Source organism: Cuculus canorus, chromosome 12 (assembly GCF_017976375.1).
Source record: "Cuculus canorus isolate bCucCan1 chromosome 12, bCucCan1.pri, whole genome shotgun sequence".
Classification (NCBI taxonomy): domain Eukaryota; kingdom Metazoa; phylum Chordata; class Aves; order Cuculiformes; family Cuculidae; genus Cuculus; species Cuculus canorus.
In genome coordinates this window covers 21,393,519-21,406,964 of record NC_071412.1, presented here as the reverse complement: position 1 = coordinate 21,406,964, position 13,446 = coordinate 21,393,519, and the positions used below count along the sequence as shown (strand labels likewise).

Below are 13,446 nucleotides of genomic sequence, written 5' to 3'. Positions count from 1 at the left end.
GAATCCTAACGCCCCTCCCTCAGCTACTCAAGTACTCCAGCAATAATAACATGATCTTGCATATTCTTTCCGTAAAACAATATATTGGTTTCTACGTTTTTGGATTTTCAGTAGTATAATATTGCAGCAGATTCTGGATTTCAATGCAGAAGTAGTGCAGCTTTCATTTTTTTCAGTTTCTCTTCAAAAAAGTTAAAACAAATTTAAGTAAAGACATACACATACGTGGTTGCACACAGAGAAAAAGACAACACCTATCATTAAAATAAGAAAAAGATTTTATTTTGGGAAAGAGACAGACATTTACTTTAGGTTTCAGACAGTATGACCAAGACAACATCATATGGACTTAACTCCGTATGATTTAAGAATCCTTCTCCAGAGGAAGGAGAGTTAGTGCTTGCTTGCTAAAATCACTATCCAGTCAAACACAAAACAAAACCACACACCCACCCCAACCACCATTTCCTTAAAACAAACCAACACAAAACCAACCAGACAAAATAAAGTACTTCCCTGAACAGAACATCCTCTTCTGAAACACTCTTTCTGGCCAGGAAAGACTAAAACATTAAACTGAGATATCACACAGAGTTCATGTCTGTAAGTCACTAATTTAAATTTCATGTTGACTCTCCATTCGTGCCAACAGAAAGACAGGAGAAGGTATGAGTTACACCCAGAAGGGGTGAAAAGGCTGCAGCTACAAGCAAGGAAGAGAATTCTAGGTAACGGCTGATGTAGAGGGAAGGTATAGTAACCGAATCAGAAGCGAGCAGACATTTCTCATTTTTCAAGTGTAAAACCAAGTGATACATGGCAAGGAGCAGAGCTTTGAGAAAGGAAAGGCTCAGCACCGATAGGAGACCAACAACTAACAGAACTATCAAGGCCAGAAAAGCACAGCTATTTAAGTAGACTTGCTGTATTATTTTAGAAATCATTTGTTCAAATAACCTACTTGCCATACCTGAATGACTCATAAATTGAAAAAGTGGAAGTTTTATTTTTTAGAACATCAAGACTTACAATGCTAAGTTAAAGCTTCAGCTGGGAAATTCTGCTTTGAAGATCAACATCTACTTTCTCTGCGTTTGCCTCAGAAATATTTGTAAGGAGATTAAATTTAAGATGGTCTGGCTGTTTAGCTTGAGCTACAGAAATTGAGACTGTTTGTTTCTAGGAAACAACTTGTATGGAAGAAAAGTCTCTAAATTTCTGCGTTAGAACCACAAAGCTACTTCCGAATCTTGCCACCCACCTGCCGAGAACCATCATGAGCTATCAAGATTTGAATCACAAGTGATGACATTGAAATAACACCAAAAATAAACTGCTGTTTGTTTCACCTTTATGTTCTAAGTATTGCAGCAGAACAAGATAAACAACATAATATGAAAAAACAAAATTTCACAAATCTGAAATGATAATACAGTTTAAACAAGTTACAGTAATAATGCATTTTGTTAAAAACAAAGAAAAGAAGAGAAAAAGACATGAGCTTTGTTCCTTACTATAGTAGAGACTTGGTTATGACGAAGGTTGAGCTCTGCAAGCGAATCCAGTCCATTAAGGTTTTCTACAATAGTTAGTAGGTTTCTGGCAAGGTTTAACACTCTCAGTTCACTCAAATGACTGATGTTTTCTATTTTAGTGATCTGTGAAAGAGGCATAATTATAAACATGCATACTGTGTTTTATATTGATTAAATATATATGTACATACACATAGCACATACATTTCATTAAATGGGTGTACATGAACAGTCTGCTTCATGCAGAATCACAGAATGATGGGCATTGGAAGGGACCGCTGGAGATCATCCAGTCCAACAGCCTTGCTAAAGCAGGCTCACCCGCAGCAGATGAATACAATAAAAATAAAAATAAAAATATTCAAAAAATATTTAATACAATAGTGTGCTTCTTGGGTATTTTTCTAAACCATGATAATCACATCATAAATTGTTCAAAACAAGCTACAGAGATCAAATCCTAGTATTCAGTTCGGTAATATCTGCATACTCTAGTAGCAGCAGCACTCACAGCTCTATCTAGAGGAGCTTGACAGACTCTCCAGCAGGTCACAAGGACAAGAACATGCTGTGAGTGAGGGGCAAGAAGCAGCCCCAGCCCTCTAGAGAAGAAAGCAATTATTCTGCAATTGGAACTTGTGAGGAAGTGCTACAGGCAGGTAAGTGCTGGAATCAGTAAGGTATACTCAAAAGCTACAAACGAAAGCAGCAGCATTCTTAGTGCGGATACATAGCAGGCCTGCTTGCCAGTCCTCGGCGCTTCTTTGGCAACTCGTGGCTTCCTGAGATTAGAAAATGAAGGGACCAAATAAAAGTACTAAAGTAGAGTCAGAGCTGCCCTAGGTTTGGTTTTATACTTAATACTCTGTTTTAAAGATTCAGGTCATACTGACCAAAAGAAAGTAGTAATAGCTACTTCTAGAAATGCAACTGTGCTTTACGAAGGTATTAATTATTGTTCGGTTGACACAATCTGGGTTCATTTTCTGCTGTGCGTATTTCTTACAGTGATCCACTCACGGATCTTTATCTGGATATTTATTTACCGTTGCAGTCTGCGCTCTGTGCTGCAGTATCTATCCACACATTTACATAGAGCAATGTATCTTGAACAAGATGAGGTCTTGCCACTGCACAGGGGATATTCCTACCATATCCTTACTGAAACCCCTCCTATACGGTAGAAAAAAGGCTGTGGGTTATCCTGTGTAAAAGACTTCAGCCTTCCACAACGTGTGGCAGTGCATCCAAGGATACAGTGCACAAAGCTACTAACAGTATAATGAATTCCCTTATAATCAGAATGGTTATCTGCCAGACCACTATAAGCTCCCTTCAACTCCCAGCACTCAGCCACACCATTGCTCCTCAAAGCTGCCAACAGCCACTGGATGCAGACAAGCAAAATAGCAGCTGGTGTCACCTTCCCAGTGATAATGAACTTTCTGACGCTTTAGACCAGTACAAATTTGGCCATGCCAATTGCCATAAAGTGTCTAGCAGCTCCTGGAATGGGAGAAGATGTAAGGTAGCTGTTATTTAACAGTTTGAGAATACATCGTTCTGTTGGTAATTACTATATATATGTATATATATCTATAAATCAATGACTTATGACTTGAATATACTGCTATAAAAAGTATTTCAGCAATTTCTCCATTACAAAGCATACAAAAATAGATAGTGAAACCTAAATTAAATAACACCTTTGACTTTTGATTCCAACTGTGACTTAAACTATCATGCATCACCCATTTCTGTGCATTATAAGCAGAAAATAAAAATGATCAGGGTACAAAAATATTACAGCAAAAAGAACAGAAAATACCATCATTTAGAATAATATATTTAGACAGAAAGACTTGTAAAAGCAAAGCCAAGAGCAGATGGTTAGCATGAAGAGCACAGACTGGTACAGATGTCTGCGTAGCTAGAATTACAGCACGCCGCAATGCAGGATATTAACCCTGGCATTTTACTGCTATCCCAAGGATAATGATTTCATCAGCAATGTATAGAGATACTCTTCATCACTTTGCTAAGTTTTAAGGTTAACTCTACTGGATTTTCTGTTTCCATTACGTTTGCACACACAAAGATACACCAGCTTTTAGTGCGGCTATTGGGTGCAGATTAGATACCAGACACAAGTCAGTACCCCTCGCTTTTTAGAGGATTCAAATAATATCACTTTCACTAAAAAAAGAAAATTACATCTACGACTATTTACCTTTAAATAGTCAAAGGATTATTATTAACCATCTTCAGTTGTTTTTTCCAGTTTATAAGCCAAAGACTACTTGTAAACGTTGAACACAACCACTACTCTGTTTGAATATTTGAATGCATAGCTATGGAATCGATTTACTTCAGAATAGACTTGTTATGCATCACAAAATCACTCATCAATAATTAAACTGCACGAAAGTTCATCTTTTAACACACATTCCTGAGACTATCGGAAAGAATTCCATACCTGAAAAATCAAGTTGAATTTTTTTTCACTCACTTATATCCTTGAACTTTGACAAGGAAAATTATTCACAGAATTAAACAAAACAAAAAAATTACTCTAATGACTTCTTAAAATTTAAAGCATTATAGAATAAACTTCATTCTAAAGTTAGAATTAAATTCAAGTTCAACTTGACTGAACTTTAATGCATAAGTTCACTGCAAGACAGTAAAGTCCATTTTAACGCTACCTAAAATAAAAAGGTTTTAGAGACGCTTACATGGAACACATACCATTTACGCTATTTACCTTGACAGCCAACAATCAGCGCTTTCTCCACAGACTATTCAGAGTGCTTGGAAACGCACTATTTAGCATTTAAATGTTTAATTCAAAACTAAATATTAGTTGTAGTACATTAAATATACTACGTACACGGCTATGCGCAGGGCCTTCCAGTGATGTAGCACTATACATCAATATTAGCATGTCAATAACTTTAGAAACAGAATGACTACATAAAATAATTAAATTATATTAAGATGCTGTATTTTCTTACTAATTTTTATGAGGCAGTATTAAAATCAAGAGTCTTGTGGGAAAACAAGCAAAGAGTAGTCATATGACAAGGGAATTCACATTTTGTCCATTTTGTAAAGTATAGGCATTAAGTGCAATGTTTCATTAGGCATTACATTGATTTTTTTTTTTAATCTCCTTTTGGATATTTTTATATATGAAGGGATTTTCTTTAATCGGTAATACACTTAAAAGCTTGATCTGGAGAAAAAAAATTAAATCATACAAGGTTTATTTTTAAGCACTGTGGAATGCTATACCTCCGTGCTTGAAAGCACATTCAGTTCCCAGTACATATCTCTCTTGAGGTGGAAATGTCTCGAAGTTCAGACCAAACCATACTATCCAAAAAACACAGCACTCAAAAGTATCTTCTCAAAAGTGAACAAAAACTCAACTTTCCTCCTCGTCCTGTTTTTTCTCACCTCCAACCTCCTGGAAACACTCCAGTCTTGAAAGCCTCCCAATCTGCGTGTCAGCTATGGGATTGATTTACACCCCAAGAGAGAGGTCAGGAGGGACCAACACCGAAACAAGACTCTAGCTTTCCTCTCAACTGCTACTACCCCCTCAGCATTAAGAAAAAATAAATACCTTCTAGGCTCTAGCACTATTTTTGAAAAATAAGATTAATATTAGATAGACCATCTCCTATTCGAGTAAATTCTGCTGACATTCCTTACCTTGTACAGAACTACCGTGTATGATGAAAGAGTTAACATTTTTTGTTAGTCTAATTTCATTTCAGATTCCTTTAATATAATTTGTACACAAGATTTAATTGTTCACTGACAGTGTGCATTATCAACAATAGTTTTGAACACACACACACAAAAAAAGGATTAAAAGCACCTTAGAATTGTTCCTGTACTAAATTAAACCACTGAAGAAAGAATGAAAACTATTTGGCTAGGTATTGTGTAATGGACACTACACGTAAGATATTTTAGTATTTTATTGTAAATATGTCCTATAACATATACAAACCACAAAGGGAAAAAAAGCAGTAGTTAAAAGAACAATACATTTTTCTTGCCAAATATGTGAGCACATCCAATGTCCTCAGAAAGAGCTGTGGAACACCACATGCACTGAAGAGCCGGTCTGGTAAGATGACTTGCCAGAAGGCATCAGGAGGATTTACTGGATTTTGCAATAACCTGCTACGTTGAATCTTATGGGTTTTATTTAATGATATCTGAGAAGCCAAACCATGAAAACAAAGACTATGGAAAAATTCTGTTCTCTATCATAACTCAGAAGTGGCAATTTATATTCCATAGTACGTTGCAGTAATAATATTATTGTTGCCAGGCAATATCATTTAAATGGTAGCATTTTACTTACATGACTCTTCTCATCTACTGGAGTCTAACAAACACATTAAACCACCTTCAGGAATTGCCTGAGTACAGAGGAAAACTGGAGATATCTCAACGCTGAATGCAAGTTAACTCCTGTCTTAAGTAAACTACGCAACCAGCAAATACTCCGCTCATCCTCTGCAGTGATGAGGACTGCTCAGCAGATAGTCTCTCCTTAATAAGGCTCTCTTTGCTACAAAAGAAAACATCTGTCTTGGATTCATTAAGACACGGCAACTTCAAAAAGCAAAGCCCACAGTCAAAACAGAGCTGCAATATACACTACTAATACAAGGAATAAGAGAACTGTAAACCAGATTACTGCTTTAAATCATGTATTAATACCAACCACAGAGGATGACTCTATAAAAATCAAACAGACAAATCAACAAGCAGGAAGAAAATTCAATTGTCTTATTTCTCAACAAAGAAATCACCAAAATACTCTCATATTCACACAGCACACGTAGATATTCGTACTACACTGGCAGTCGAAGATGCTTTTGTACATCAAAAGTGACTTACATTTTTCAATAGTTAGAATTAAAGAAGATTTAGGTGATGCACATCAAAAAAGTGCTATTACATCTTTTATTTGAAATAAGAACTATCCTGATAAAAGAAAATTGAAGCCCATCGTTTCAAATCATAAAACTGACTAGATTTTTTTACTTTCCGGTGAGAACTGGGCAGAGGATAATGCCACAGTAATCTAAGGAAACAGGTATATCAAGACCTTATTAAGATAAAGCAAATGCTGTTTTCTGTTTTTCGTTATGACTGACAAGCAGGACTTTGTTTCCTCACTCTTGACTCTAACTGACCTGTATTGAACTAAAGAAAAAAAATCACGTATATGTTAGACGGGACATTGTTTCATCAGAATAATGATCAGAATCCACTGCTCATTTTTAATTCTACTGATCTGTTGTTTGAATTACCATGTTCTAGAACACGTATTTCAAAATTCTCAAAACCATTTCTGTGGCTGAAGTCTGTTCTTGACAAATTTACAATATGGAAGAAATATCGCTTAAGATAGACTAGAAGGGCAGCATAAACAAACCCACAAATCTAAATAAAGTTAAATGACGGAGTCCCCCTATTCATTATCAAAAGAGTAAATACCACCAACCCTCCAGGCCTCAAAACAAGACACCAGTACACTAAGCTATCCCAAACTCAGTATTTCTTCCCTTTTTCATTTCTTCAATAATGCCTTCAAAAATAACTAGTAATATGTACGGCAGATTGGCGTTTTAAATGTTTGATTCCTCAGACGTGAAAAGAAGGTAATAATAAAATTTGCATATCTTTAAACTGGAAAGGAACAGAAGGGTAATTTATTAATGGAAGAAAAGTTCATAGCCTTATTTGGTCTCTCCTCGAAAATATATTAAATCTACCAAAAAAAAAAAATGCTGCAAAAAGCAATTTATTCAATTTCCTAACATTTATGCCCTTCATAAGTACATTTAGGATTAAAACTTTCTGAAAAACAAAAGCACTTATACTGCCTCAGAGATTTAATATTTAACTCCTGATAGAGGATAATTTGTCATGCTCTCTGGACCAAAGTAGGCCTATTATTATGAAGCTGGTCTAGCAGAAAGCAGTTGGGCACTATGTCCAAAACTCCTAACAAAGTTCTGATTAATGTAAAGGGAGTTCTACAGACACTTGGAGGAAAACAAAACAAAATTTAAAAATAAATCAGCTCTACTGCACAATCATTTGTAAGATTTGTGTATTATCTACGTTTCGTTTCCATCAGTGATTCCTCCACTTGTGCTATAAAAGTTTTCTGATCTAGTGCAGCTGTATCTAGTCTGCAATATTTTCATCAAAAACATAAATACACCCTCAGACAGCAATATGAAAGGGATTATAAGTACATCAACAGTTTGCCATCGCCAAACACAGTCACTCTAAGGCTCCAAGGACAATGTCGTTATCTGTTCCTATGCTGCCTCTGCCACTTTATAACATGCATACTATTTGATTAATGGAATTTAAAGAAGCCACAAACTCACTGCCTCACATGAAACAATAATTGTTTATAGCACTAGCTTGTCTTTTCGTTCTCCTTGCCAGAGAAATCAGTAAGACATCAAAACTGCCAAGCAGGAATCCAGAAAATTCACACATCAGCCTTATATAGTCACACTAACCATATGTTATTTTAAACTGCTCGATTATGGAGCATTTTGTATCACATGTGTTTCAAATTTATTTTACAAAAGAATACCATATCCGGCTTGCTCTTGATACTCCATGCTGCTCCTCACATACCCATTAAACAAGAATCTTCCTCTTACATGTACTACAACAAAAACTTCACGCATCCGTTGAAACACAAATGACAGTTTAGTCTCAAATCAGGAAAACTGGATAGACATGAAGTGACTTAAGCCTGTTTGGAAGCACGAATCCTTCAAGAGCTGGGACCCATTCTGCCTTTTTCCTGTACAAATTTAAGTCTTCAAGAGATATGTAAGGGATCTTGTTCTGTAACATCAGCAACAGGAGAAACAAAGCAACACTCAATGGGACCTGAAATTCTCCTATGACTTCTAAGACTGTGCTACCTCAACTACACCACAACCGCTTATGCTAACGTCACTATTCTGTATGCGAATACTATTATACTCAGTTGACTCTGCATTTTAATCACTGTAACTTTCCAGAAGTACAAGGCCCAAACAATTTGATACCAAGATTCAAAATAATACCATAGCACTTTTTATTGATTTACTGATTTCAGTGAGCTCAAAATTTGGTACCTGTTCCCTTTCAAAAAGCAGTAGTTTGATAAAAGACACCAGAAATGCATGATGTCTATGCAAGAAAAGGAAATAATCAAATCATTGTACTGTACCTGATTCCCATGAAGATCTAAAACATCAAGATTTTTTAGGTTCTCCAGATTTGAGATCTTCTTTATTCTGAAAAATTTCAATTATGACATAAATTAATTTTCATATTAAACAAAAAGTGTCTTTAATTTTCCAGATACTATAACACGTAGCCATTCATTCCCACCTACCAAGAGTAACAGAAGAATAACAAAGTTCCGAACTATGTAAAAGAACCCCACATAAACGACAGAGTCTGCCTTAGCCTATCACCCTCTTTTCTGACAGTCAACAAGGCAACAGTGGCAGTATGTATGTGACTCTTCTAAGAGGTCAACAAGGGAAGAAACACTTCCACCACTAGAAAAGAAAGCCAACAACCAACCTATCTAGATACCTAAACAATAATCTTTAAAAAAACAGAACTTCACTACTGGCAAAGAGTTAATTCAAAACCAGTTTAAAGAAACTGTGGTGATACAGGCTTTTGAGAGGTTAATGTAAGAATACAGAATGAAAAAAAATCCCTCAAAGCATTCAGCAGTATTTCTTCTCTTGTACAACTTCACTGTCTTAAAATTCTTCCATTCTGTACTATTTTCTCAGATTCCAAACCTAAGTTATTCTATACTCAACAGCATCATCTACTGGCTAGTAATATTAAACATTATTAAAAAAGCAAATGTATAATACATCCAATCAAAGTTCACAATATTTCGCTCTTGTGTTTAGACACAATTAATTTCTACAGGTGAGACTTTTCATATAAAAACAATAAGCTGTAGTAACACACTGCACTGTGTAAAGTGTGAAGAACATTACAAGTGAAAACCGTGTGCTTCCTCAGCAGGAACCCTAACACTCAGCCAGTGTTCCGGACCAGCTCCCTGGTCTCACAGCCAACATAACAATCTGAAAGTACCCTAACACTGACGGATCACAGTTGTTACACCATAACAAAGTAACATGCTTTAAGGTAGAATTATTTTTTACCTGTTCTTTCCCAACAAAAGAACTCTTAGAGATCTAAGAGTTGAAAGTCCGCTTATTTCCTCTATCTGATTATCATATAAATCTAAGAAAACAAGATGCTGCAGATTAGAAATATTTTGGATCCGGGTTATAAAGTTATGTTGGAAATTCAAAAGACGAAGATGATCTTCCCCATCAATAACTGGACACACTGTGAGTTTTTGCCTGGAAGGAAAAAGAAACAAAATAAAAAACACTTGTAAGTAATGAATCCATCACCCACCTTCTAGTCACTCAGACACAAGGAAAGAATATTATTCTGATTAAGGTAATATTAACCTAAATAGGTTTGCTAATAAAACTCTAAGTACGAGCTCCTTACTAAAAGAAAACTAGGATGAAAACATAGCAAAAGTGCTTCCAAAGTTCCCTGAAAGCCTGTCCTTTTAATCAGTTTGCGTGCTACATGGAAACTACATGGGAGTTTCATGTTGTGAGCACATTTAAAAATACACAAACAGCCAATTTTTAAAATTTTTTCATCAGATCTCACATCAGCAGCCTGTTTAGATCAGAATTCAGCATTCCCTGTCTATGCATTTTTCCTTTGGTTTATAGAGCTTTACATTTGAAACATAAACACATGGAATAAGTGTTAATGTGAAAAGTAAAAGATACAGGAAATGCTGTAATTTCAGCAGAAATGCTGAAAATGGTTATTTGTATTTTAAAACTATTCTAGTTTTACTGGACCTGGCTTGCCTACTGATCTGAGAAAACTTTTCAGACTACATGAACCTTACGCCCTTCAGACAAAAGAAGACAAAAAAAACAGGACCAAAACAAACCAAAAATCCACCCAACCCATTACATGTCTTTCAGTCCTGGTTAAAAAAAAAAAGAAAAAAGACGTATCAGATTAGAACCAACTGAGACACCCCTTTAGAGACAAGAATCACATTCTACGGTGTGCGTACTCCATAGCCTTCTCACCTTTCCAGAGTCAGTCTATCACAGTTCAGTATTTTCTCTTCAGCCGTACGTTGCAATACAGGAAATGATATTGATGAACTGCTCCCAAAATTTGTGTTATCTGTCAGAAAACCATACAGAGAAAACAAAAACTATTTCTTAAAAAAATCATTAACTACAGATAACAAAAGCATATTTTTCTTTCTTATTAAGAGGCTTAGTACACAAAAGTGCCTTTGAGTTAGCTTTTCCTTTCACCTATATGCTCGGCACCCTCTTTCCAAAGTGCATCTTTACATTTCTGAGAGATTTTTAGCAACAGTTTGTTGCATGTGGATATTTTGTAGATGCTTTTGTTTTGATTAGTATTACCCAATGTTGCTTTAAAGTAAGGTTGTATAATTGTTTCACAATTTCAGTATCTGAACTTAAAAGATATAATCTAATTTAAGATTAATTTAAAGACACAGATCAAAAGGATGTTGATATAACTAGAAACTAAACCACAAGAACATTGAAATATTCCCACTGAGCCACAAGTTAATGCCAAGTCTTTTAAAAGTAAATGCATGCAACACCAAGTCATCATTGGTATTATATTTCACTCCGTTATCAAGAAAGAAACGGACAGCCCCTTAAAATATATTTACAAAGCTAGGCATCTTTACCCATTTTGTTAATATAAGCGGAAAGAGGGAAGATAACTAAAAATACGTGCAAAAATAAATCAACAATTGTGTTCCACTTGCTTTGGCTTAGTAGGAAAACGATCCCCTGAAAAATACTGGTCAAAAATAGATCATAGAATCATTTAGGTCAGAAAAGACCTTTAAGATCACTGAGTCTGACTCCAAAATCATTGTGCATGCACGCTTCCACAAGACTATAGGCTCAACACTCCCTCCTTATTTTCAATCCTTCAAATACATCAAATATATTAACCAGGAAAACATTAATTCTTCAATAAAGGAAGATAAATTGCTTTATTGCTATAGAGACAGAGTTCATCCCTGTCTAAACCATGCCATTAGAAGAAATACCTATAAAAGTAAAACAATTTGTTGCCCAATCAGTCCTACATCTTCTATTACCTACTATAAAAAAACAGTATAACAACTAACATCTCTATGTATCCTTCAAAGTGAAAAACAGCTCGACAAAAATCGACACCAGACCCAAACAACTGACACGGCTGCAAATGTCTCAAATTAGTTGCTGCTCAGGCTTTTAAACCAATAAGCATAAGACCAGACACTTAAAAAAATCAGTTTGAAACATGACTTGATGGCAGTACAGTGTCTTTTTCCTTATAAAAAAGAACAAAGACACAAATGAAAGATCTCTATTACTGCCCTTCTGTTAAAGAAAGGTATATAAACATCCTGTATTTAAATGCCTGTATTATATGTTGGAAAATATTTCCTGCCAATAGGTAATAAGAGAGGTTAACAGAACAAAGGGAACAGTAGGCAACCTTTGCTATTCAGTCACACATGCTGACAGCCACCAGCAGCACACCCTACAGCTCATAATTTTTCAATGAGACATCCATTTTGAAAAAAAAGAAAGGGACTAATGAGAAGTTTCCACTGTTACCCGAAGCACGGCTGTTTTGTCGGGATCTGGATTTTGTAGCTGTGTGAACGGAAGACTCGCCAAATCCCAATAAATAACCTGCGTTCTGCTTCAACTCCAGCCCAGAAAGATCTGTCAGACTGGATGGTACGGGAAGGTGTATCTGCTTATTACGCACCAAAGGACTTAATACTTTTTGGTCTCCTGTGGGGGGGAACAAAACCAAACTGCAGACCATTTACTCCATAATAAGTTGCATAATAACCCCAAAAATTAACTTAATCTGAACAGCTGTTGGTCTTTTTTTTCCTGGAATGAATGAATTGCCATGATAATCACAGTAATCTAACCTAACCAATCACTGTTTTTATCTGACAGGCGAGCAGCAGCAGCGTGCCAAGGAGCCTTCTGTTTCAAGGTTCTTCCAGGCTTCACCGCAGCTAGTAGTGATACTGCCAAACACAAAGCCATAAGCACACAAGCACAACAGGAAAACTCTTCACATCAGGGCTTTGAACAAGAAAACTAATTTTGTCTGAATACGTTAAAACGTTAACCATCCCATAAAATGTTACAGTAGAGAACTGGGTGGCTTCTGAGGGAATGCGCAGTAAGGGCGTTTGATAGACTGTGGCTCTGTAGGTAGAAGAAAGGATGCTCTTCCATGGACACAACGAGGGACAAAAAGTAATCAAAAAAAGCCATCTTTCCTAGGCAGTGGAAGGATAGCGGTTTGAGGATGTGATACCGGAGTAACTACATTGAATTCCTGTAGCCAATTAGGAAAAGTTTTCACTCACACATTTTAATCACAATACAGTATTTCTTCACTGTGCAGTTCATAAAAAGAAACACAAGATGAACAAAACAAACCCTACGGAATATCACCTTGCCTTCCCGAATAGTTTTTTTCCAGATCATGCTGCAGAAGTCTATTGTGGAAAGATGACTGCTCTTTATTTATCCTGAATTCAAACTGCAACACAATATTTAAGACAAATGTTAAAGTTCTGAAATGCAAATAATGTCTTCACACAGACAAACGCTGCCCTTACTAACAACTACAGTTCTTTAATAACTACGAAAACACTTGCTCCAATAAAAACAGTATTCATTCTATTAAGATACTATGACTGAAA

General features: G+C 35.9%; 1 protein-coding gene across 6 annotated transcripts in view; it reads right to left on the bottom strand.

Moving 5' to 3' along the window:
* The window catches only part of LRRC49 (leucine rich repeat containing 49), a 43,974-nt gene that overhangs the window by 27,223 nt on the left and 3,305 nt on the right, over positions 1-13,446 (bottom strand). For 3 of the 6 annotated variants that reach the window (XM_054077710.1, XM_054077704.1, XM_054077708.1), the window contains exons 3-8: positions 13,196-13,283; positions 12,329-12,511; positions 10,754-10,853; positions 9,782-9,985; positions 8,812-8,878; positions 1,515-1,658 (exon numbers count right to left, since the gene is read on the bottom strand). In XM_054077710.1, the coding sequence (XP_053933685.1) occupies positions 1,515-1,658; positions 8,812-8,878; positions 9,782-9,985; positions 10,754-10,853; positions 12,329-12,511; positions 13,196-13,283 (786 nt within the window). The remainder of the gene's footprint in view (positions 1-1,514; positions 1,659-8,811; positions 8,879-9,781; positions 9,986-10,753; positions 10,854-12,328; positions 12,512-13,195; positions 13,284-13,446) is intronic. The other 3 variants (XM_054077709.1, XM_054077712.1, XM_054077707.1) reach the window with 2 other exon arrangements.